This window comes from Oncorhynchus clarkii, chromosome 23, assembly GCF_045791955.1.
Source record: "Oncorhynchus clarkii lewisi isolate Uvic-CL-2024 chromosome 23, UVic_Ocla_1.0, whole genome shotgun sequence".
NCBI lineage: Eukaryota > Metazoa > Chordata > Actinopteri > Salmoniformes > Salmonidae > Oncorhynchus > Oncorhynchus clarkii.
In genome coordinates, this window is record NC_092169.1 from 10,119,499 (window position 1) to 10,147,126 (window position 27,628).

Sequence of the window (27,628 nt, forward strand, 5' to 3'; positions counted from 1 at the left end):
ACTACAACAGAGGGCTTCTGTTTCAGTATTGTGGTTGATGGTTGGAGGGCCAAACTCATGCCTCTGAGGCTGTGAGAAGGCTGGGCAAAGTCTCCTAAGCAGGTAGCTTTGCCGTGTGTCAGCGAGTATTTAGCAGAGCTGGGTCAGGGAGAGACCAGCCTGACCTCTCACCTCTCGTCATTGGGGAGGAGGTAAAGAGATACTCCCTTCTATTCTAGGAATGGGGAGTGATGAAGGCACCGCCGACACACTCACATGAACACGTGTACACACACACACACACACACACACACACACACACACACACACACACACACACACACACACACACACACACACATACACACACACACACATTTACTGTATATAGTATTCACTAGGGTGAATGGTGGGAACCCGGTTATGCAAATTTACCGGGGTTTACCAGCCAAAACCACTCCCTTTTCCCCGGGATAAATAACTGCGAGAATTTATAAGAAATTATTTATATGAACAGCATGGCGTGAAATTGAACTGTTAAATTATATGCAATGTCTAAATCTGGCTTCTCTATGGCCTTTGCATGATGTACCATGAATGCTCAGGGTGGGGACAGACAGCCCATCTCAGAATGGAGCGCAGTTCACAATGCATGTAGACCTATCATCTCATCATGGTAGCTTTATTTCTTGTGACAGGCATAGTCTATGCTACAGTAATATCAAGACCGAATGCGCATCCAATTGACCCATCTCCATCTGGCTTTCGGGGGTCACCTCATATTTTTTGTGTAAAGATCTTTTTTTTTTAATTGCAGCTGGAAATGTTTAATACAGCCAATCACTCGAATATTGTTGCTTTAAATCAGTGCACGCGCGCACGGACTCTCACTCAGTCTTTCTCCCTCTCCATCACCTCCATTCAAATTGCATCCAAAATAGATCATCCTGTTCTATATTGATATATAGCCTATATACAGTGCCTTGCGAAAGTATTCGGCCCCCTTGAACTTTGCGACCTTTTGCCACATTTCAGACTTCAAACATAAAGATATAAAATTTTATTTTTTTGTGAAGAATCAACAACAAGTGGGACACAATCATGAAGTGGAACGACATTTATTGGATATTTCAAACTTTTTTAACAAATCAAAAACTGAAAAATTGGGCGTGCAAAATTATTCAGCCCCCTTAAGTTAATACTTTGTAGCGCCACCTTTTGCTGCGATTACAGCTGTAAGTCGCTTGGGGTATGTCTCTATCAGTTTTGCACATCGAGAGACTGAAATTTTTTCCCATTCCTCCTTGCAAAACAGCTCGAGCTCAGTGAGGTTGGATGGAGAGCATTTGTGAACAGCAGTTTTCAGTTCTTTCCACAGATTCTCGATTGGATTCAGGTCTGGACTTTGACTTGGCCATTCTAACACCTGGATATGTTTATTTTTGAACCATTCCATTGTAGATTTTGCTTTATGTTTTGGATCATTGTCTTGTTGGAAGACAAATCTCCGTCCCAGTCTCAGGTCTTTTGCAGACTCCATCAGGTTTTCTTCCAGAATGGTCCTGTATTTGGCTCCATCCATCTTCCCATCAATTTTAACCATCTTCCCTGTCCCTGCTGAAGAAAAGCAGGCCCAAACCATGATGCTGCCACCACCATGTTTGACAGTGGGGATGGTGTGTTCAGGGTGATGAGGTGTGTTGCTTTTACGCCAAACATAACGTCTTGCATTGTTGCCAAAAAGTTCAATTTTGGTTTCATCTGACCAGAGCACCTTCTTCCACATGTTTGGTGTGTCTTCCAGGTGGCTTGTGGCAAACTTTAAACAACACTTTTTATGGATATCTTTAAGAAATGGCTTTCTTCTTGCCACTCTTCCAAAAAAGCCAGATTTGTGCAATATACGACTGATTGTTGTCCTATGGACAGAGTCTCCCACCTCAGCTGTAGATCTCTGCAGTTCATCCAGAGTGATCATGGGCCTCTTGGCTGCATCTCTGATCAGTCTTCTCCTTGTATGAGCTGAAAGTTTAGAGGGACGGCCAGGTCTTGGTAGATTTGCAGTGGTCTGATACTCCTTCCATTTCAATATTATCGCTTGCACAGTGCTCCTTGGGATGTTTAAAGCTTGGGAAATCTTTTTGTATCCAAATCCGGCTTTAAACTTCTTCACAACAGTATCTCGGACCTGCCTGGTGTGTTCCTTGTTCTTCATGATGCTCTCTGCGCTTTTAACGGACCTCTGAGACTATCACAGTGCAGGTGCATTTATACGGAGACTTGATTACACACAGGTGGATTGTATTTATCATCATTAGTCATTTAGGTCAACATTGGATCATTCAGAGATCCTCACTGAACTTCTGGAGAGAGTTTGCTGCACTGAAAGTAAAGGGGCTGAATAATTTTGCACGGCCAATTTTTCAGTTTTTGATTTGTTAAAAAAGTTTGAAATATCCAATAAATGTCGTTCCACTTCATGATTGTGTCCCACTTGTTGTTGATTCTTCACAAAAAAAAACAGTTTTATATCTTTATGTTTGAAGCCTGAAATGTGGCAAAAGGTCGCAAAGTTCAAGGGGGCCGAATACTTTCGCAAGGCACTGTATATATATATATATATATATATATATATTCTATGTCCTAGCCTACCTCTTTTAGGTAATACATTCCATGCAGTATTAGCCTTATATTTAGCTAATTAGTGATGGGTTATGCATAATAAGCTTCTAACTTACAGTGCATTGGGAAATTATTCAGACCCCTTGACTTTTTCAACATTTTGTTGCATTACAGCCTTATAATAAAATTGATTAAATCAGAAAAAAAAACTCATCAATCTACACACAATACCCCATAATGACAAAGCGAAACAAGATTTTAGAAATGTTTGCAAATTTATTACAAATAAAAAACAGAAATACCTTATTTGCATAACTATTCAGACCCTTTGCTATGAGACTCAAAATTTAGCTCAGGGGCATCCTATTTCCAATTATCATCCTTGAGATGTTTCTGCAACTTGATTGGAGTCCACCTGTGGTAAATATAAATTGATTAGACATGATTTGGAAAGTCCCACCTGTCTATATAAGGTCCCACAGTCGACAGTGGATGTCATAGAAAAAAACAAGCCATGAGGTCGAAGGAATTGTCCTTAGAAATCCAAGACAGGATTGTGTCGAGGCACAGATCTGGGGAAGGGTAGCAAAACATTTCTGCAGCATTGAAGATCCCCAAGAACACATTGGCCTCCATCATTCTTAAATGGAAGAAGTTTGGATCTACCAAGACTCTTCCTAGAGCTGGCCACCCGGCCAAACTTAGCAATCGGGGGAGAAGGGCCTTGGTCATGTAGGTGACTAAGAACCCGATGCCAACCCGATGCCTGTCACTCTGACAGAGCTTCAGAGTTCCTTTGTGCAGATGGGAGAAACTTCCAGAAGTACAACTATCTCTGCAGACTAGTCAGGATTGGGGGAAAGATGAATGGTGCAAAGTACAGAGAAATCCTTGGTGAAAACCTGCTCCAGAGCGCTCAGCACCTCAGACTGGGGGGCGAACATTCACCTTCCAACAGGACAACGACCCTAAGCACACAGCTAAGACAACTCAGGAGTGGCTTCGAGACAAGTCTCTGAATGTCATTGAGTGGCCCAGCCAGAGCCCGGACTTGATCTCTATCAAACATCTCTGGAGAGACCTGAAAATAGCTGTGCAGCGACGCTCCTCATCCAACCTGACAAAGATAGAGAGGATCTGTAGAGAAGAATGGGAGAAACTCCCCAAATACAGGTGTGCCAAGCTTGTAGAGTCATACCCAAGAAGACTTGAGGCTGTAATCACTGCCAAAGGTGCATCAACAAAGTACTGAGTAAAGGGTCGGAATACTTATGTAAATGTGATATTTCAGTTTACATTTTTTTATACATTTGCAAAAATCTCTAAACCTGTTTTTGCTACTTCATTATGGGGTATTGTGTGTAGATTGGAATAAGGCTGTAACGTAAGAAAATTTGTCAAGTCAAGGGGTCTGAATACTTTCAGAATGCACTGTGCAATACTCATGCACCTCCGCTGACCTCTCTCCTTAAAAAACACTTTTGGAGTACCATGCAGGAAAAAGCTAGACTAGAATAGCTTGCTGGTTTTTTTTTTTTTGCATTTCAAATACCAATAGACTATTCGAAGAGGGACTCAAGCTGAATGTTAAATACAACAGCCAATAGAGCTCACGGTAGTTTGAAAAAATAGCGAACGCGCAATGGCGGGAGGCTATAGCAGTTATTTATTCAGTCTTCGTGAAGAGAAGTGAAAGCCTTCTGGATCTAATTCTAGTCCTATACAGTGCCTTGCAAAAGTATTCATCCCCCTTGGTATTTTTCCTATTTTGTTGCATTACAGCCTGTGATTTAAATGGAATTTATTTGGATATTATGTAATGGACATACACAAAATAGTCCAAATTGGTGAAGTGAAATTTAAAAAATTACTTGTTTAAAAAAATGATAATAAATTAAAAAAAATGGGAAAGTGGTGAGTGCATATGTATTCACCCCCTTCGCTATGAAGCCCCACCTATGTGCAATCTAAGTGTCACATGATCTGTCACAAAATCTCAGTAGATAGACCCCTGTTCTGAAAGGCCCCAGAGTCTGCAACACCACTAAGCAAGGGGCACCACCAAGCAAGCGGCACCATGAAGACCAAGGAGCTCTCCTAACAGGCCAGGGACAAAGTTGTGGAGAATTACAGATCATAGTTGGGTTATAAAAAAATATCAGAAACTTTTAACATCGCAAGGAGCACCATTGATTCCAATATTAAAAAATGTAAAGAATATGGCACCACAACAAACCTCCCAAGAGAGGGCCGCCCACCGAAACTCACGGACCAGGCAAGGAGGGCATTAATCAGAGAGTCAACAAAGAGACCAAAAATAACCCTGGAGGAGCTGCAAAGCTATCTGTCCATAGGACCACTTTAAGTAATACACTCCACTGAGCTGGGCTTTACAGAAGAGGGGCCAGAAAAAAAGCCATTGCTTAGAGAAAAAAATAAGCAAACATGTTTGGTGTTTGCCAAAACATATGGAAGAAGGTACTCTGGTCAGATGAGACTAAAATTGAGCTTTTTGGCCATCAAGGAAAACGCTATGTCTGGCGCAAACCCAACACCTCTCATCACCCCGAGAACAACATCCCCACAGTGGAGCATGGTGGTGGCAGCATCATGATGTGGGGATGTTTTCCATCGACAGGGACTGGGAAACTGGTTAGAATTGAAGGAATGATGGATGGGGCTAAATACAGGGAAATTCTTGAGGGAAACCTGTTTCAGTCTTCCAGAGATTTGAGACTGGGACAGGGGTTCACCTTCCAGCAGGACAATGACCCTAAGCATACTGCTAAAGCAACACTCAAGTGGTTTAAGGGGAAATATTTAAATGTCTTGGAATGGCCTAGCCAAAGCTCAGACCTCAATCCAATTGAGAATCTGTGGTATGACTTAAAGATTGCTGTACACCAGCAAAACCCATTAAACTGGAAGGAGCTGGAGCAGTTTTTCCTTGAAGAATGGGCAAAAATCCCAGTGGCTAGATGTGCCAAGCTTATAGAGCTTGAGATTTGCAGCTGTAATTGGTGCAAAAGGTGGTTCTACAAAGTATTAACTATGGGGGGTGAATAGTTATGCACGCTCAAGTTTTCCATTTTTTTTCTTATTTCTTGTTTTGTTACACAATAAAACATATTTTGCATCTTTAAAGTGGTTGGCATGTTGTGTGTCAAATGATATAAATCCCCCCCCAAAAAATCTATTTTAATTCCAGGTTGTAAGGCAACAAAATAGGAAAAATGCCAAGGGGGTAAATACTTTTACAAGCCACTATATTATTCAAGGATGTCATTAGAATGATGAAGATAAAGGCAACTTAACTTATTTAATTTAACTGTTGAAAGAGAGGAAGGAATGAAGCAACAATAGAGAGAGAAAGAGGAGGTAAGCTAATAACATTAGGGGAAATATTATGAAAGGTATAAATGCGTCAGCCTACTAATTATACAAATAAGCTCTATTATATTTCAAAATGAATATCTAATTCCCCAGCCTATATTTGTAACGTTGTAGGCCTCATGTGCTGCACCAGAATTGCATGTTCTCTCCCTGCTTTATCATGGTTTGAAAGATGTGCGTAATTCCCATCCATATAATACAGTATAATACAATACAGTACAGTAATACAGTTCACACTCAAAAAGATTAGCAAACTGGAGCTAGTTTCATTAATTTACCCAAACGAGCATATAGATAGCTACATCTATGGGCTTGTATGTTTTTCTGTTGTGCGTAATGTGCAGTAGCCTATATCATATATGTATTGGATAACGGCACAATCATTTGGCCTTTTTTGGGCTTGGGCTCATTAAATGTATTTAATATAGTACTCATAAAACATATTTAATGTGTATCTGCCCCTTTCCTTTAATGACTCATCAGGATCAGGTAGCATCAGGCTTATAAGTCTATTTAAATGCTTTATAATACTTTTCAATGACGCTTCCGGTTTTAAAATACCAGGTTACCCAGGAGAAAAGTTATTTATTCTCGGGATGGAACATTTGTAAAATACCAGGAAAATATTAAACCCTAGTATTCACTCACATATACATATTTACTGGACATACTAGTATTCTCTCACATACACAGACATATTCACATTCATAAAGCGCTCACACAGAGACATCAAACAACATTTCTCACTTACTCAGTCTTTCATACGCAAACATGCACATGTATTCACATACGAAAACAGAATGGCTATTTAAGAAGCGGTGGTGGAAAGAGGTGGCTATTTACAAGGCTATCACGTTCTGTTTATTTATACTGTTCCAGGGGGCCTGTGGATGGGCTATGATATGAGCCGTGTGCCGAATGACTGTTCCTCCTGTCCCTCACCTCGCCCAACAGCCCTCTTTCTATTCCCACATACTGTGGCCTGCCTCGAGCCCCGGTGTGGACTGGGATCCTAGCACATAGACTGCCAATCAGACAGGAAGAGCCTTGGCCTATACTTTCAACCTTCAACCCCACATGACTCCTCCACTCAGCTCTCAGATGGAACATCAACAGAAACCTGCTCTTCCTGTGACCTTGCCCATCCTACAGGACTTTGGGCTTCCTCATACATGTCCCAGCTCTCATTAGACCACCAGTGTAAATATTAGCTCTTTTATGCAGGGTGAACTTTGCCCTGGGTTCATTTTTTTAATTTAATGGGTGGTATTTCCCCTCCAGTCCCAGTGGTATGCATTCATAGTTGCATGTGAAATTCCCTTTTAATAGGCAGCCATTGGGTTGAGGTAGTAGAATGCTCTCTCCTCCCTAACCATGACTTCCTACTGTAAGAGGAAAGAGACTGCCCATGTAACAGATTGTCCCCTCTCAGGTTTCCCAGCGCATGATTGTTGGAAGCCTGGTAATCTCACCTGCTGCTCCTTAAACAATACTTATTCTTGGAAAGGCCAGGACTATCTAGCCTTTGAAATGTATCAGTCATGTCTTGTAAAGATGAAGAAAGCCTCTCTCATTTAATTTCCCCTCAATTTAAATGCAGATTGTCTGCTTGTACCCTGCCAGGTTTCTGGTGTAAAATAGTGGAATTTGCGTTAATGTGGTCAAGACTGACGTAAGAGATTATTAGGGGATTTTATATTCAATGTGAATCTAGACAGAAATGCTTTCATTTTTATTTGCATTCCCCTATTGTAGGGAATTTTAAAGGAGTCATTCCTCCGTCAGAAATCCTCTTTACCTGATATAAAGTATTTTTTTCAGGGTATTTTCCCAGTTTGTGTGGAGCCATTTACATTTACAACTGTTGCTGGTATTTTGGCCCATTCCTCCATGCAGATCTCCTCTAGAGCAGTGATGTTTTGGGGCTGTTGCTGGGCAACACAGACTTTCAACTCCCTCCAAAGATTTTCTATGGGGTTGAGATCTGGAGACTGGCTAGGCCACTCCAGGACCTTGAAATGCTTCTTACGAAGCCACTCCTTCGTTGCCCGGGCGGTGTGTTTGGGATCATTGTCATGCTGAAAGACCCAGCCACGTTTCATCTTCAATGCCCTTGCTGATGGAAGGAGGTTTTCACTCAAAATCTCACGATACATGGCCCCATTAATTCTTTCCTTTACACGGATCAGTCGTCCTGGTCCCTTTGCAGAAAAACAGCCCCAAAGCATGATGTTTCCACCCCCATGCTTCACAGTAGGTATGGTGTTTTTTGGATGCAACTCAGCATTCTTTGTCCTCCAAACACGACGAGTTGAGTTTTTACCAAAAAGTTCTATTTTGGTTTCATCTGACCATATGACATTCTCCCAATCTTCTTCTGGATCATCCAAATGCTCTTTAGCAAACTTCAGACGGGCCTGGACATGTACTGGCTTAAGCAGGGGGACACGTCTGGCACTGCAGGATTTGAGTCCTTGGCGGCGTAGTGTGTTACTGATGGTAGGCTTTGTTACTTTGGTCCCAGCTCTCTGCAGGTCATTCACTTTGTCCCCCCGTGTGGTTCTGGGATTTTTGCTCACCGTTCTTGTGATCATTTTGACCCCACGGGGTGAGATCTTGCGTGGAGCCCCAGATCGAGGGAGATTATCAGTGGTATGTCTTCCATTTCCTAATAATTGCTCCCACAGTTGATTTCTTCAAACCAAGCTGCTTACCTATTGCAGATTCAGTCTTCCCAGCCTGGTGCAGGTCTACAATTTTGTTTCTGGTGTCCTTTGACAGCTCTTTGGTCTTGGCCATAGTGTAGTTTGGAGTGTGACTGTTTGAGGTTGTGGACAGGTGTCTTTTATACTGATAACAAGTTCAAACAGGTGCCATTAATACAGGTAACGAGTGGAGGACAGAGGAGCCTCTTAAAGAAGAAGTTACAGGTCTGTGAGAGCCAGAAATCTTGCTTGTTTGTTATTGACCAAATACTTATTTTCCACCATAATATGCAAATAAATTCATAAAAAATCCTACAATGTGATTTTCTGGATTTTTTTTTCAGTTTATCTGTCATAGTGAAGTGTACCTATGATGAAAATTACAGGCCTCTCTCATCTTTTTAAGTGGGAGAACTTGCACAATTGGTGGCTGACTAAATACTTTTTTGCCCCACTGTATTTCAGATGACTCATTTACGCAGTGGCAGCTCCCTTTCATTTAGCACTGAATTGATGTGTTTGTAAAGAGAGAAATTATCATCAGTCATTATGTTGTGCTTTGTTAACACCAGAGAATCCTTTGGATTTCATTTCAGCAGTCTCCCTGGGACGTTGAGCGTTTCTATCCCTGGGACTTTCAGTGTTTTCTTCCCTGGGACTTTCAACGTTTCTATCCCTGGGACTAAGCAGAGATAAGCTGCTTATCTTGAATAAAGTCATACTGCATGATCAGAATTCGGAGCACATGCCCCATGTGACTGCAGGCAAGCTCTGGCATTTACACACTCAGTAGATGGGCCCACTGTATATAATTGACCTATTTTGAAAGATAAAGGATGTGAAATATGCCTCTAACCAGCCCTTGGGCAATCATATCCCACCCCTCCATTTGGAGTTTAAATATTAGACGATGGAATTGCCAGGCTTTTCCCGAAGCTAGCAGCTGGCCAAACAGAGGAGTATAGATAGATCTATTCAGATTGACATTTATTTTTACGCCCATGCTCGCCAGAAGAACCGGCTGAAATAGATTTACTGCCGATTTTCACCACACTTCAATGCTAAGTGACACAAGGCCCATGCTGGCTAGAGGTCACAATGCATGCAACCGCAAAAAGTCTCACCAAAGAAGAAAAAAACTGAGTGTAGAAAATCTATTTGGATAGCCCTCTATGCAGTCTTTATTGCGCCCATTTTTTATTTGACTGCTACGATGAATAATTCCCCCAGGGTTTCTGGGCTGCTGAGCGATGCTGCAGTCCCTTTATTGTGGTTTTGAATGAGGCATTAAATTCAGACCTCACAGTGAGCAATTTCACTGTAGCCCCCTTTTTTACCTGCTATCACTTGGCCCAGAGGGACGTGGACACTCCAGCAGCAGCCCTCTGACGCACTCTTTGGCTGCATTAAAGGCACCTCCCCTCTAAAATGATTTGTTGTCATCTAGTAGAGGTGGACCATCATTGTTGAACTGTCCTCATCGATTTGAGAGTTTACAGTTCATCTGTCTTGATTGACCGTGAGTGGTTATCACTCTGTTTGCCACCACACGAGTCAACTGTTGACATTGTGGTGTCCTTATCTTACTCTCTGGCAAGCTGTGTCATTACACAAACTGAAGCTCAATAGCAACTCAAAAGGATGCAGATGCCACTACAGTGGGGGACAGACAGTGATAGACCTGAAGACTCCCTGACTCGGGATGCTTCAGCTTCAGCTTAGGGAATATGTTGCACTCTGTTCTATCAATGCCAGTTCTGACCTAATCATCCTTACATCTTTAATGGCTCTCTAGTCCTCTGTAGGTGCAGTCTTACTGCAAGGGAAGAGTTTAGGAGGCCAATGTTATTTGATAGTGCTTGTTTAGAATTGCAGAGTATATACTGAAATGTAAAAAGACTCCCACAAGTACGCTGTGTTTTTACAAACTGACCATCGCTGGATATCTAAGTTGGCAGTGATTTATTGTAAAATATACTCATATACATATTATTTCCAAAATTAAACTACGCAAAAATATGGTCCCCTGTGTATTTGCATCCTTACAGCCCCAGACACAATAATGTTTCTGCATGTTGTCTTCATTGATCATTTTGGTGAGGAGAGATGTCTTGAAGCAGTCCTGCACAGGTGCTGAACTCTTTAGGTTCTCTAGCTTGTTGGTTTTGTCTAGAAATACAACCCAGTCTCCATTTTTAAGCCGTAGCTGTAGAAATGTATGAGAAGTAAGCCTCCATTTGGGTGGGTTGCCTTGTCTGTCTCCAGACTCCTGTCAGAAGTCCTCAGAAAAAAACCCTGGTGGTGTTGTGGTAGGCAGTGTAGACGGAGGGGGAGACACAGGTATCCCCTCACCAATCACAGCTGAGAGAGAGAGGCCGAGACCAGCAGTCCCCTCAATCAGGGGATAACATGACAAATCTCTGCTTTGATGGATGTCGTCTGTGAGAAGCTCGCAAACCTTCCAACTGGCCTCAGAACTTGTTCCACACCAGCATTCCTCAAGTCTTCATGTGCAGGAAAACCACATCTTTAGGAGAGAAAAAAAAATGGCAAGCACCCATCAGTCCCGCTCCCTACAGGGAAATCATTTGTCCTGCAAATTGTTTGAAACACACCCCAGTGTTTTGATGATGCCAAGAATCCCCTCCGTGCTCCTTGGGGTTGGTGAAGTTAGTGAGTTCAGGGGGAACTTTACAAGAACAGTAGCCCATCGTAACCTTCTGTACAGTAAGTCGGCATTTTATTCATGGGTCTGGTAAAAAGACAACCTTGATTGTAAAAATGTTTCCACATTTCTAATATGTTCTGTATGTTTTCACAGTTGTTTTTCTTCTACTTGAGCCCAACTGAAGCTTGGCCAGCCAGTTTAAGTGAGTTGTGGTTTTGTATATTAGGAATGATACAACAGAAACTTTACACCTGTGGTAGAGGAGAAAGGACAGTTGGTGGATGATATGCTGAAGGCCTATACGGCCCATAGCAGTAAACCTGATAACCACCTAATCTCAGAAGATTTTCAATGTTTTTTTGCGTTACTGTGCCTCTTTTTAAAGTAGAGCAGTTTATTCGACCTCAACGTTTTATTTATCAAAATATATTTTGATAAGTAGCTTGTGTCGAGATCGACTAAGGCGACCTTGTACAGCACACAATCTTTTTCAAACAACTTAAAATGAATTGATGTAATCCTCCTCTGTGTTTCTCAGTGTTTCTCAGTGGAGCTAATGTTGGAGATGGTTAGGGTAAGAGCTGAACTTTTTGCTAAAGTCAATGGGCCAAATAGGAGCATGTGGAAGAGCTTAACACATATATCCCAGTATTTACTGAAAGTGTTCCCGTCACATAAAAAATCGGGGGAAAGAAAGCCGCTAGGTTTTATTGCTGGGGAAATAAGCGTAAAGGTTTCTTTGTATTTGTTGACGGTAACCCTGGGAAGAGTCTTTCTGGGCCCTGGGTGGCACAGAATCTGGTTTGTTGGTGACCCGTAAAATATCTCTCACAGACAACTTAGATTAGGCAAGCTCATGATTTCAGGATGGCAAGTTAGGCCAAAGTGCACATTTACCCCATAGTCTGTCCTCTCACTCCCTCTGAACTCCAATGAAACCAAACTATGTCAACAAGACACGAGAAGATACAGAAAATACAGGTTGTCCATTCTGCATGGAGATAAATAGACTCTCCAATGTCTTTCCTGTTGTCTGAGGGTTGGTTTTGCCATGTTCCCTCCAATAAAAGGGGAGAATTGCTGACACTTTTTAGTCTGCTTTCCAAGCAGGGCTGTGATGTAACCGGGGGGCTGGAATATGTTTCTCCTTTGTTCAAACACTTTGCATCAGGCAGGCGTTAGAGCATGGCAGACACTGCAGATTAGATCACCGCAGGGCATTTGGAAAGAGAGACAGGAGAGAAAGACAACTGAGGACTATTGTGAAATACACCCTCTAGTCCCTCTCTCTCTCTTTCAATTCCATTCTCACCCTCTCGCTCTTTTTTTTTGTATTTGAATCTTTCTGGCAGTGAGCCTCTCCCTCTTTCTCCCCTACCATAAACTCCTTTTCCCCTACCCTCTTTCTGTCCTCTCTTGAGATTCTTCTGAGTCTGCATCTCTTGTAAACTCTTCCTAATATATTAATTTTGGTATAAAATGCATGTTGGGCCACGATCAACAACACATCCCACAACAATGCTTCCATTCTACAGTTGCCAATGGGAGAAGACGGGTTCATCCACTTAGTTTTGCTCCTACATAAAACCAACCTTATCCTAGCTAATCCACATAGATACAGTCGCAAGCATACCGAATAGTCTATATATAGGCTGATAATTATTTTATAACGGGAGGAATGTACTGTATGAGCTGTAGGTGTTTGGTTTCTGCCCCCAGGGGGCCATAAAGGAATGTCAAATACTGGAATTACAGCCAATAAAACTGCATCACAGAAATCCGTAAACAGTTAATAACAGAAAATTACAAATAAATATATAACCAGCCATGCATACTGTAGCCTGTGGGCCATGCTTGCATTTGACAGTGAGAGGCTTTGGTTTACAACTCACGGTCTTGTAGCAAAGAAACCCAAGTATTGGTTTGTTGTGACAGTCTACCTCACCATGACTGTATTGGTACATGAAAGACTGCAGAAGTCAAACAACACTCACCCAGTAAGTTGGAGGTGGAGATAGAGGTGGGGGGGGGGGGGGGGTGAATGTGGGGATGAAAGCAGGCACATGAGAAGCCGTACTGCTGTTGTTCAGCCCCTGATGCCCCCCCCAACACCCTGCGACCACCCTCCACCCCATAGGATCAAACAAAAGATGAAACTCATCCAGATTCCTTGAAGTCCCATTGTTTGATAGTCTGTGAGTGTGCATTAGGGAGAGGGAGGAGTGAAAGGGTCCCATTGTTTGATAGTCTGTGAGTGTGCATTAGGGAGAGGGAGGAATGAAAGGGGAGGAGAGGAAAGGGAGGAGTTTACTCACAGTGATTGACACTGGCATTTGTCAACACAATATCCTCTTTTTCTTTTCTTCCTTACACAATCTCTGTTGTCTGTTGTGAACGTGATGAGGCACACATGGTTGTTGTGGTGGCAGAGGGAGCCAGGTCTAATTAGCACAGAGAGAGTGAGTAGAGGCCCTGTTGAGATGGACTCACATGAGATGAGATGATCACAAAAGGGGTCAACAGTCAAGGTCAAGCTCACAGCCACGGGTGGCCTTGAGTGACAACTTTATTGTATGTGTGCGGGTGTGTGTCTGGGTGTGGAGGACGAGTCTGTCACAAGTGTGTTTATTTTATGTTAGATGTATGTACAGTACTTATTGCAGTAGCTTGAGGGAGGCTTCTATCTAGCTGTTCAAATGACATTTTAATTACATACATTTTTTATGGAAATGGGAACTTGGCTATGCCTCTGCTAATGATAAGCTATTTCTCGGCCAGTACATTGTTGTCTCCCTGTAGGCATATGAAGATTGTTCAGTGCTCTGAAAAGTCTGAACGTCTCCGATGTTTTGTCTCTTTATCCTCCCCCTTTATAAACCATTTAGAAATGGCTCTCAACACCACCCATATTGTTGTGCTCTTTTCTCTCCTGTCAAAAATAAATGTATTTTTGTCCTTTGTCCTCTGTTACCATGACCCAGACCTGTCTGAGGGATTTTAGTTTGGCAGCTGACAATTTGATACGGTTATGCTGTGAAGAAAAAAACTCTACTACTGCTGTCTCCCTCAGCAGCCCTGCCCCAGATTACCAGATTTCCCTTCCTCCCGTGTAAACAAGTCACATTTCATTTGGACTGAGGGACATTTAGCAGAGTGGTTAGGAGTAGAGAGGCTTTGCAGGACTGCTTTTGGAGGGTTTTGTTCTACTTCAACTCTTACGTTCTCCTCACCCTCCTCTCCTTGCCCACTCACCCCCAATTCTGCTCTCCACACCCCCTTGCCAACCACACCCTGTTGTCCTTTCACTCTGTCTGTCATGTTTGATTGGGCCTTGTCAGGGGGACTACAGGGTGGTCTGGTTGTTTTGGACCAGCTCCGACCCCCTCCTCTCTCCCATCCCTCTTCCAGTGTTGAGGATGTGTCTGGGTTTCCTCACCCGTCTCACTGGGAGAGATTAGGTTAGGTTCATTCTCTGGGTTTCTGGCCGGTGCTCTTGTCTCATGTCCCTCTCTCTTAGTGGGAGGACATGAGACGACTGACGCCATGATTTAAGTCCCGTAGCCCCCCCCCCCCCCCCCCCCCATAATCTTTGCCTTGGGAGCAACAAAAGAAACGGCCCTTTTTCAGGACCCTGTCTTTCAAAGATAATTAGTAAAAATCCAAATACCTTCACAAATAACTTTCCATGCATGTTCAATGAACAATAAACAATTCATGAACATGCCCCTGTGGAACGTTCGTTAAGACACTAACAGCTTACAGACGGTAGACAATTAAGGTCACAGTTATGAAAACTTAGAATACTAAAGAGGCCCTTCTACTGACTCTGAAATACACCAAAAGAAAGATGCCCAGGGTCCCTGCCCAGGGTCCGAACATCACACCTGCAGGACAGGTACAGGATGGCAACAACAACTGCCCGGGTTACACCAGGAACACACAATCCCTCCATCAGTGCTCAGACTGTCCACAATAGGCTGAGAGAGGCTGGACTGAGGGCTTGTAGGCCTGTTGTAAGGCAGGTCCTCACCGGATGTAGCCTAGTGGTTAGAGCGTTGGACTAGTAACTGAAAGGTTGCAAGATCGAATCCCCGAGCTGACAAGGTAAAAAATCTGTCGTTCTGCCCCTGAACAAGGCAGTTAACCCACTGTTTCTAGGCCGTCATTGAAAATAAGAATTTGTTCTTAACTGACTTGCCTAGTTAAATAAAGGTTAAAAAATAAACATCACCGGCAACAACGTCACCTATGGGCACAAACCCACCGTCGCTGGACCAGACAGGACTGGCAAAAAGTGCACTTCACTGACGAGTCGCGGTTTTGTCTCACCAGGGGTGATGGTCGGATTTGCGTTTATCGTTGAAAGAATGAGCGTTACACCGAGGCCAGTGCTTCGGGATCGATTTGGAGGTGGAGGGTCCGTCATGGTCTGGGGCGGTGTGTCACAGCATCAACGGACTGAGCTTGTTGTCATTGCAGGCAATCTCAACTCTGTACATTACAGCGAAGACATCCTCCTCCCTCATTTGGTACCCTTCCTGCAAGCTCATCCTGACATGACCCTCCAGCATGACAATGCCACCAGCCGTTCTGCTCGTTCTGTGTGTGATTTCCTGCAAGGCACTGCAGTACTTAATGCAGCTAGTGGCCACACCAGATACTGCCTGTTACTTTTGATTTTGAACCCCCTCCCTTTGTTCAGGGACACGTTTCTGTTAGTCATATGTCTGTGGAACTTGTTCAGTTTGTCTCAGTTGTTGAATCTTGTTATGTTCATACAAATATTTACACATGTTAATTTTGCTGAAAATAAACACAGTTGACAGTGACAGGAGAGGTTTCTTTTTGTGCTGAGTTTAATTGTTAATGTATTATTTCAAGGATGTGAAAACAGTGGATTATGTGCATAGATTAAATTGTTCTTTACAGTGTTTGACAGATTTTTTTTCTTCTCCCTTACAGAATCCAGCCTGGTAGCCAGCAGTTTGTCCGGAAGCCCAAGTACTACCACACACAAACCACACACACACAGACACATGTCCAGCATCAGCCTGACAGACCCATTCCCCTGACAGTGGGACACAACCCCATCCACGGTGAGTAGCCCACCTCGTTTACCCTATCCTGTTCCTGTATTAACTTAACCTAAGCTCCATAAGAACTGGAAAAGAGCGCCACCATGTGGTGGTTTCCGAAAGAGGTGCTGTTTTAGATTATAGGTACAACTGTCCCGGGGGTCTTGTTCAGCGGACAGAAATACAATCCACACTTTATTACCACACATCAAACAGGAAGAGGAATAGAATCAGTGAAAGTGATATTGGTTTTCTGTAGGACAGAAGGAACAGGGAATATATATATTACAACAGCGTGGCAGCAGTGTTGGATACACAGTAGTAATAGCAGTGATACAATATATACAAATCGGCAATGGCATAGCAATGGGATAGCACATGATAGTAATGGCTATAGTAGTGTTAGCGGTGCTCGCATGGTAATAATTTTTGTCTGGTAATAAATATACAGTAATACACAGGGGCTAGTAAGCTAACATGCTACAGAGCAGTAATGCAGGCGAACAGGCTACAAAAGACAAATGGTATCATGCTGTAGTATGGGCTAGAATAGCATAGGCAGTATAACATGGGATGCAATTAGTGACTAGCATAGTATACAATATGTACAGTCGTGGCTAAAAGTTTTGAGATTGTCCCAAATATCAATTTTCACAAAGTCTGCTGCCTCAGTTTGTATGATGGCAATTTGCATATACTCCAGAATGTTATGAAGAGTGATCAGATAAATTGCAATTAATTGCAAAGTCCCTCTTTGCCATGCAAATGAACTGAATCCCCCCAAAAAACATTTCCACTGCATTTCAGCCCTGCTACAAAAGGACCAGCTGACATCATGTCAGTGATTCTCTCTTTAACACAGGTGTCAGTGTTGACGAGGACAAGGCTGGAGATCACTCTGTCATGCTGATTGAGTTCGAATAACAGACTAGAAGCTTCCAAAGGAGGGTGGTGCTTGGAATCATTGTTCTTCCTCTGTCAAGTATGGTTACCTGCAAGGAAACACTTGCTGTCATCATTGCTTTGCGAAAAAAGGGCTTCACAGGCAAGGATATTGTTGCCAGTAAGATTGCACCTAAATCAACTATTTATCGGATCATCAAGAACTTCAAGCAGAGAGGTTCAAGTGTTGTGAAGAAGGCTTCAGGGCGCCCAAGAAAGTCCAGCAAGCGCCAGGACCGTCTCCTAAAGTTGATTCAGCTGTGGGATCGGGGCACCAACAGAACAGCGCTTTCTCAGGAATGGCAGCAGGCAGGTGTGAGTGCGTCTGCACGCACAGTGAGGCGAAGACTTTTGGAGGATGGCCTGGTGTCAAGAAGTGCAGCAAAGAAGCCACGTCTCTCAAGGAAAAACATCAGGGATAGACTGATATTCTGCAAAAGGTGCAGGGATTGGACTGCTGAGGACTTATTTTCTCTGATGAATCCCCTTTCCGATTGTTTGGGGGATCCAGAAAAAAGCTTGTCCGGAAAAGACAAGGTGAGCGCTACCATCAGTCCTGTGTCATGCCAACAGTAAAGCATTCTGAGACCATTCATGTGTGGGGTTGCTTCTCAGCCAAGGGAGTGGGATCACTCACAATTTTGCCTAACAACACAGCCATGAATAAAGAATGGTACCAACACATCCTCCGAGAGCAACTTCTCCCAACCATCCAGGAACAGTTTGGTGATGAACAATGCCTTTTCCAGCATGATGGAGCACCTTGCCATAAGGCAAAAGTGATGACTAAGTGGCTCGGGGAACAAAACATTAATATTTGGGGTCCATGGCCAGGAGACTCCCGAGACCTTAATCCCATTGAGAACTCGTGGTCAATCCTCAAGAGGCGGGTGGACAAACCAAAACCCACAAATTCTGGCAAACTCCAAGCATTGATTATGCAAGAATGGGCTGCCGTCAGTGTGGCCCAGAAGTAAATTGACAGCATGCCAGGGCGGATTGCAAAGGTCTTGAAAAAGAAGAGTCAACACTGCAAATATTGACTCTTTGCATCAACTTCATGTAATTGTCAATAAAAGACTTTAAAACTTATAAAATGCTTGTATTTATACAGCAGTATTCCATAGTAACATCTGACAAAAATATTCTAGACACTGAAGCAGCAAACTTAGTGGAAACTAATATTTGTGTCATTCTCAAAACATTTGGCCACAACTGTACAGTGGGAGCTAGCAGGGCTATAAGTAATAGCACACAGTAGTACAGTTGAAGTCTACATATACTTGGAGTCATTAAAACTCGCTTTTCAACCACTCCACACATTTCTTGTTAACAAGCTATGGTTTTGGTAAGTCGGTTAGGACATTTACTTTGTGCATGACACAAGGAATCCAACAATTGTTTACAGACAGATTATTTCACTTATGGCTTAAGGACAACAAAGTCAAGGTATTGGAGTGGCCATCACAAAGCCCTGACCTCAATCCTATAGAAAATTTGTGGGCATAGCTGAAAAAGATTGTTTGAGCAAGGAGGCCTACAAACCTGATTCAGTTACACCAGCTCTGTCAGGAGGAATGGGCCAAAATTCACCCAACTTATTGTGAGAAGCTTGTGGAAGGCAACCCAAAATGTTTGACCCAAGTTAAACAATTTAAAGGCAATGCTACCAAATACTAATTGAGTCTATGTAAACTTCTGACCCACTGGGAATGTGATGGAAGAAATAAAAGCTGAAATAAATCATTCTCTCTACTATTATTCTGACATTTTACATTCTTAAAATAAAGTGGTGATACTAACTGACCTAAAACAGGGAATTTCTACTTGGATTAAATGTCAGGAATTGTGAAAAACCTATTTGGATAAGGTGTATGTAAACTTTAGACTTCAACTGTATATAGGGCAGCAGCCTCTAAGGTGCAGGGTTTAGTAGCCGGGTGGTAGCCGGCTTGTGATGGCTATTTAACAGTCTGATGGCTTTGAGATAGAAGCTTATTTTCAGTCTCTATGGTTCCAGAATTTTTTTAAACCTCTTTTTTCGCCCCAATTTCGTAGTTTCCAATTGTTTTTAGTAGTTACTAACTTGTCTCATCTCTTCAACTCCCGTACGGTCGAGAGTCATGCGTCCTCCGAAACACAACCCAACCAAGACGCACTGCTTCTTAACACAGCATCCAACCCGGAAGCCAGCTGCACCAATGTGTCGGAGGAAACACCGTGCCCCTGGTCAGCGTGCACTGCGCCCAGCCTGCCACAGGAGTCGCTAGTGCGCGATGAGACAAGGATATCCCTACTGGCCAAACCCTCCCTAACCTGGACGACGCTAGGCCAATTGTGCGTCGCCCCATGGACCTCCCAGTCGCGGCCGATTGCGACAGAGCCTGGGCTCGAACCCAGAGTCGAACCCAGAGTCTCTAAGGCACTGCGATGCAGCTTTGGCCGGTGTAGGCCGTCATTGTAAATAATAATTTGTTCTTAATTGACTTGCCTAGTTAAAAAAAGGTTTTTAAAAAATGATGAAAAAAATGAAAATAGTGGGGTGAACAGGCAGTTGCTCGGGTGGTTGATGTCCTGGATTATCTTTTTGTCCTTACTGTGACATCGGGTGCTGTAGTTGTCCTGGAGGGCAGGCAATCTGCACCACCCTCTGGAGAGCCCTGCGGTTGCGGGCAGTGCAGTAACTGTACTAGGCGGTAATACAGCCCGACAGGATGCTCTCATTTGTGCATCTGTAAAGGTTTCTGAGGGTCTTAGGGGACAAGCCAAATTTCTTCAGCCTCCTGAGGTTGAAGAGGCTCTGCTGCGCCTTCTTCACCACCATTTTTTTGTGGGTGGACCATTTCAGATTGTCAGTGATGTGTATGCCAAGGAACTTGAAGCTTTCCATCTTCTCCACTGCGGTTCCATCGATGTGGATAGGGGCGTGCTCACTGCTGTTTCCTGAAGTCCACGATCAGCTCCTTCATTTTGTTGACGTTTAGAGAGTTTTTTCCCAGGCCCCAATCTGCCAGGCCCCTCACCTCCTCCCTGTTTGCTGTCTCGTCATTGTTGGTAGTCAGACCTACTACTGTTGTGTCATCTGGAAACTTGATGATTGAGTTGGAGGCGTGCGTGGCCACGCAGTCATGGGTGAACAGGGAGTACAGGAGGGGGCTGAGCACGCAGGAGGGGGCCCCTGTGTTGAGGATCAGCGAAGTTTAGGTGTTGTTTCCTAACTTCACTACCTGGGGGCAGCCCGTCAGGAAGTCCAGGACCCAGTTGCACTGGGCAGGGTTCAGACCCAGGGCCCCAAGCTTAATGATGAGCTTAGAGGGTACTATGGTGTTGAAGGCTTGCTATAGGGAATGAACATCATTTAAAAATATTTAAAAAATTACCCTCTTTTTCTCCCCAATTTTCTGGTATCCAGTTGGTAGCTACGTACGGACTCGGGAGAGGTGAAGGTCAAGAGCCGTGCGTCCTCTGAAACACAGCCCAACCAAGACACACTGCTTCTTGACACAATGCCCGCTTAACCCGTACGCCAGCCAAACCAATGTGTCACTATTGGGGCGGTAAGCAAATTGAAGTGGGTCTAGGGTGTCAGGTAAGGTAGAGGTGATATGATCCTTAACTAGCCTCTCAAAGCACTTCATGATGTCAGAAGTGAGTGTCACGGGGCGATAGTCATTTAATTCAGTTACCTTTGATGGACATCTTGATCAAGTGGGGACAGCAGACTGGGATAGAGAGAGATTGAATATGTCCGTAAACACTCCAGCGAGCTGGTCTGCACATGCTCTGAGGACATGGCTAGGGATGTCGTCTGGGCCGGCAGCCTCGCGAGGGTTAACACGCTTAAATGTCTTACTCACTTCGGCCATGGTGAACGAGAGCCCACAGTCCTTGGGAGCGGGCCTCGTCGGTGACACTGTGTTGTCTTTAAAGCGGGCGAAGAAGGTGTTCAGCTTGCCTGGGAGCAAGACGTCGGTGTCCGTGACCTGGCTGGTTTTCCCTTTGTAATCAGTGATTGTCTGTAGACCCTGCCACATACGTCTTGTGTCTGAGCCGTTGAATTACAACTCCACTTTGTCTCTGTACTGACGTTTTGCCTCTTTTGATTGCCTTATGTAGGTAATAACTACACAGTTTTATTCAACCATATTCCCAGTCACATTGCCATGGTTAAATGTGGTGGTTTGCGCTTTCAGTTATGCACGAATGCTGCCATCTATCCACGGTTTCTGGTTTGGGTAGGTTTTAATAGTCACAGTGGGAATAACATCCCCTATACACTTCCTGATGAACTCAGTCACCGTGTCTGTTTAAGCGTCAGTGTTATTCTCAGAGGCTACCCGGAACCTATCCTAGGTGCGTTATCAAAACAATCTTGAAGCATGGATTCCGATTGGTCAGACCAGCATTGAATAGACCTTAGCACGGGTACTTCCTATTTTAGTTTATGCATATAGGAAGAGAGGACCAAAATGGAATCTGGATCTGATTTGCCGAAGGGAGGGCGGTGGAGGGCCTTGTAGGCATCTCGAAAGGCGAGTAGCAGTGATCTAGTGCTTTTCCTAAGTGAGTACTACTGTCAATGTGTTGATAGAACTTCGGTAGCGTTTTCCTCAAATTTGCTTTGTAAAAATCCCCAGATACAATAAATGCATCCTTTTTCTCATGGCTTGAACATAAAGGTATACAGAACTATGCCAAAGGGGCAGAATGTGTGAAGTATGTGACATGGGTGACAATCCTGACATATACACAAGGATGTTAGCATATACTAACAAAGCAATAGCAACCTATAACAGATCAAATATACAGATGAATCATAACAAAGCTCTCTTTCATGTTCAGTGATGCACCTCAGGAGCCTGAAGAAATTTGAATAGGCCCCTAAAACCTTCACAAACTCTACAGATGCACCATTGAGAGCATCCTGTCGGGGCTCTATCACCGCCTGGTACGGCAATTGCACTGTCTGAAACCGCAGGGCTCTCCAGAGGGTGGTGCGGTCAGCCCAGCCTATCACCAGGGGCACACTGCTTCCCCTCTAGGACTTCAGCCAATCCAGCCACGGCCTGTTCACCCCGCTTCCATCTAGAAGGCATAGACCGTACAGGTGCATCAACGCTGGGATTGAGAGACTGAGAAACAGCTTCTATCTCCAGGCCATCAGACTGTTAAACAGTCACCACTAGCCGGCCTCCGCCCAGTACCCTGCCCTGAAACTTGGTCACTGTTCTAGCCGGCTACCACCCTGTACTCTACACAGCACCTTAGAGACTGCTGCCCTGTTTATATAGAGTCATTGAATACTGGTAACTTTAATCATGTTTACATACTGTTTCACCCACTTTATATGTATATACTGTATTTTAGTCATTCCTCATCCTACATAACTTTTTTTTAAATGTGTGTATTAAAAAAAAGCTAGATATTACTGCACTATTGGAGCTAGAGACACAAGCAATTTGCTGCACCTGCAATAACGTCTGCAAATTTGTGTACACAACCAATAAACTTGGATTTGATTGGAGGGAAGGCTTGTCCCTTAAGGAATGTCCAGTTATGAGTTGTAGTGGAGGACAGTAGTATTATGTTTGTTCCTTATATAATGACAAACCGGGGCGTAGGTTTAACTACTTTTAATGAACCAATACTTCAGCTTGAAAACTCCATGTTTAGCCATGCAAGGCATTCTTCAACCACCCGCATAGCCTGCTGGGTAACGTAGCCTAAATGTTATTAACACATAACAACACAACTTCTTTCCTTTAAAAGAAAACTACTTTTCTATGTAACTACACGTCACATCACATTTGTTTACTCAACCTGCATAACATGCCATTTTCAATAACACACATTTCTTTCCCCCCAATTTTTATTTTTTTCCAACAATACTCTATTGTGGCTCTTTCTTTTCACATTAACAAAACATTCAGTCCAGGTGCCCCTTTTTTAAAATATTTGTTTAGCAATTCTCAATAAGCCTTTCAGGAGCTCTGACAGTCCTTTTTGGTCGTTCTGCTAAAGTGCTTCCTGAAACAGTTGGACAGCATTCATTGTCAGTCAGGTCAGGTGTTCTGACTGAATTGTCCATTTCTAAAGGCATTTGACGCTTCAGTAGTATCCTCCTGATGATCTTCAGTCCCTTGAGTGGATGGCTGCAGCCTTAGATCCACTCTGTTTCGTCTCAGTTGTGATCCATGCTGCGTTTGGATCTCATAGGATCGCGGTGCAACTTCTCTCTGCACACACCCTTGCTGCATCCAGGTTCCTGTAGTGGTGTCTCGGAGTCGTACATGATCTCCAGGTTTCAGTTCAGGTAAGCGTCTTGCACTTTTGTCGTGTCGTTGTTTTTGTTTGTCTTTCTGTTTTTCCTTCGTGAGTTTGACTTTGTGAGCACTTCTGGGTGTTAGCAAGTCCTCATGGATGGGTAGGTTAGTTCTGATGCGACGTCACATCAACATTTGTGCAGGTGAAAGTCCGTTCTGCAGCGGTGCGCTGTGGTAGATCATCAGATTCTTTAGGAAATCCTCCTTTCCATCATGTGCCTTTTTCATCAGACCTTTGACAATTTTGTAGTAGGGTCTATTGGGTACTGGATGAGGCATTAGCGGCTCTGCTTGCTGCTTTGGCCTGTAGGTCAAACACAGTTCACATGAATCAGTGGTCTGGCTGATTTCCTGGTTCATTCTTGGCCAGTACATTACTTCTCGTGCTTGTCATTTGCATTTTTCCTCATCCTAGTGGCCCTCATGTATTTTCTGTAGCATTTCTTTGCGTAGTGTCATGGGAATGACAATCTTGAAATGCTCTCTCTTGATTGCTTTGTTGACATCTCTCGGGTCTAGACATATCCTGAGATCGTTGTTCTTTTTCACCACAATAACCAGTGAGCTTACCCAGTCTGTAGGTTCATCCATTTTTGTGATGACGTCCATCTTTTCCATGCGTCCAAGTTCATCTTTGAGTTTTTTCCTCAGTGCAAATTGAACTTGTCTGCATGCATGCACAACTGGAGTAATTTTGTCATCAGTACATATTTTGTGTTCTCCTGGTAAACATCCAAGACCCTCAAACACATCCTCATACTCAGCCAGTGTTGATTCTTGGTCATTTTCAGTCTGTGATGTCACTACATACACTCTTTTCAACAAATTGAGCTTTTCACATGCATTGATTCCTAGAATAGGATGTACACTCTTTTCCACAATCAGCAGCTGTGCTCTGAACTGTTTTCTTTGTGCTGTAAAGTTACTATGCAGCTTCCTTTGACTGGTACATTCTCCCCAGTATAACCAGTAACCTTCATTTTCACCGGGTGTATTTTGCTCTTCACCTTCAGTGTTTTGTAGTCCTCCAGAGATAACAGGTTTACCTGTGCTCCAGTATCAAGCTTGAATGGTATTATAGTTTCATTCACAGTCCAATCCATTCAGCATTTACTGCATTGCATATTTCCACAGAATCAACAAAGAATTCTTCAATCTCCTCGACTGTGTGAACCTTTTTCTTTGTAGCCTCAGCTTTGCAGCATTTTGAGAAATTATTATTTTCCCCACAGTTGTTACATGATTTGCCATATGCATGATTTGCCATAAGCATGGGCTTGTGGATAAATCCACATTTTCCACATGTAGTGTTTTGATTTCTCTCTTTTGCTTGTTTATGTTTTGTAAGGCGTTGTGTGTGTGGTGCTCCTCTCTTTTTATTGCATACACTGACGTCTCATCCCTGCGCAGCTCTTTACCTTGTGCTCTGGTGGTTTCAGCTGCTCCACACATATTCACTGCTTTATCCAAAGTTCAATCTTGCTCACGCAGCAATCTCTCCTCGAGTCCATTATCAAGTATGCCACAGACTATCCTGTCTTTCACTAGTGAGTTTTTCAGATTTTCAAATTCACATGTTTTGCTCAGTGTGTTCAGCTCAGCCAAATACTGGTCAAAACTGACTCCCTGTCTCTGATCATGAGAGAAAAACCTGTATCTCTCAAACGTGACGTTCTGGCTTGGTACAAAGTACTCCTCAAATTTAGCCATTAGCACAGTCAAGTTTGCCTCGTCTTGCTGAAAGTTATCGTAAATGTCCAATGCATCCTCTCCAATAACATGCAGAAAAATGGAAGCTTTCAATTTGTCATCATCTCCCCCTGCACCACTGGCTGCTAGGTAGATATTGAATCTCTGCTTGAAACGTTTCCAATTGTCAGCTAGATTGCCTGTTAACTGCATAGGAGTAGGAGGACTAAGCCTATCCATGACGGAAAACAGGAACAGTGTCAATTTCTCTTACTTCAGTATGTTGCTCATCAACTTGCTCGTCAACAGATTCCAATGCAGCCTCGCTCTCGCTGCTGTCACTCTCGCTGCTGCGGCTCGTTGTCCTCGCTCTTGCAAGCTAGTGTCTTCAACTACTCACGTCACTTGACTTGTGGTAGAATGTTCCATTTTCATCGCGGAAATTTGCAGAGTTACTTTACTTTTTTTTTTTTTTAAACTTTTTCTTTTCTCTGTCTCGTCATAGCGACTACAAATCTGACACCATGTTATGTTTGTTCCTTATATAATGACAAACCGGGGCATGGGTTTAACTACTTTTAATGAACATATACTTCAGCTAGAAAACTCCATGTTTAGCCATGCAGGGCATTCTTCAACCACCCGCATAGCCTGCTGGGTAACATAGCCTAAATGTTATTAACACATAACAACACAAGTAGTTTACAGCGACCTTCTTAACCCTGCACTCCTGGAAGCAACTAAAGCACAAGCAGGAATGGGTGTCTATTACCACCAGCAGGGAGAGTCAGTGATTGGCTGGCCCTGGTCAGCTAACTGATTTCCCTGGCAAACTGGTCCCTAACACATAGGTGTGATGTGCCCTATGCCACTGTACAATAGGGATTCCTACAGTGCCTTGCGAAAGTATTCGGCCCCCTTGAACTTTGCGACCTTTTGCCACATTTCAGGCTTCAAACATAAAGATATAAAACTGTATTTTTTTGTGAAGAATCAACAACAAGTGGGACACAATCATGAAGTGGAACGACATTTATTGGATATTTCAAACTTTTTTAACAAATCAAAAACTGAAAAATTGGGCGTGCAAAATTATTCAGCCCCTTTAAGTTAATACTTTGTAGCGCCACCTTTTGCTGCGATTACAGCTGTAAGTCGCTTGGGGTATGTCTCTATCAGTTTTGCACATCGAGAGACTGACATTTTTTCCCATTCCTCCTTGCAAAACAGCTCGAGCTCAGTGAGGTTGGATGGAGAGCATTTGTGAACAGCAGTTTTCAGTTCTTTCCACAGATTCTCGATTGGATTCAGGTCTGGACTTTGACTTGGCCATTCTAACACCTGGATATGTTTATTTTTGAACCATTCCATTGTAGATTTTGCTTTATGTTTTGGATCATTGTCTTGTTGGAAGACAAATCTCCGTCCCAGTTTTGCAGACTCCATCAGGTTTTCTTCCAGAATGGTCCTGTATTTGGCTCCATCCATCTTCCCATCAATTTTAACCATCTTCCCTGTCCCTGCTGAAGAAAAGCAGGCCCAAACCATGATGCTGCCACCACCATGTTTGACAGTGGGGATGGTGTGTTCAGGGTGATGAGCTGTGTTGCTTTTACGCCAAACATAACGTTTTGCATTGTTGCCAAAAAGTTCAATTTTGGTTTCATCTGACCAGAGCACCTTCTTCCACATGTTTGGTGTGTCTCCCAGGTGGCTTGTGGCAAACTTTATACAACACTTTTTATGGATATCTTTAAGAAATGGCTTTCTTCTTGCCACTCTTCCATAATGGCTAGATTTGTGCAATATACGACTGATTGTTGTCCTATGGACAGAGTCTCCCACCTCAGCTGTAGATCTCTGCAGTTCATCTCTGCAGTGATCATGGGCCTCTTGGCTGCATCTCTGATCAGTCTTCTCCTTGTATGAGCTGAAAGTTTAGAGGGACGGCCAGGTCTTGGTAGATTTGCAGTGGTCTGATACTCCTTCCATTTCAATATTATCGCTTGCACAGTGCTCCTTGGGATGTTTAAAGCTTGGGAAATCTTTTTGTATCCAAATCCGGCTTTAAACTTCTTCACAACAGTATCTCGGACCTGCCTGGTGTGTTCCTTGTTCTTCATGATGCTCTCTGCGCTTTTAACGGACCTCTGAGACTATCACAGTGCAGGTGCATTTATACGGAGACTTGATTACACACAGGTGGATTGTATTTATCATCATTAGTCATTT

The 27,628-nt window shown here is 43.4% G+C and overlaps 1 protein-coding gene across 7 annotated transcripts in view; it reads left to right on the forward strand.

The window, feature by feature from the left end:
• The window catches only part of LOC139381140 (latent-transforming growth factor beta-binding protein 1-like), a 135,389-nt gene that overhangs the window by 20,908 nt on the left and 86,853 nt on the right, over positions 1–27,628 (forward strand). For all 7 annotated transcript variants that reach the window (XM_071124477.1, XM_071124478.1, XM_071124479.1 and 4 more), the window contains exon 4: positions 16,330–16,463. In XM_071124477.1, coding sequence (XP_070980578.1) covers positions 16,330–16,463 — 134 coding nt within the window. The remainder of the gene's footprint in view (positions 1–16,329; positions 16,464–27,628) is intronic.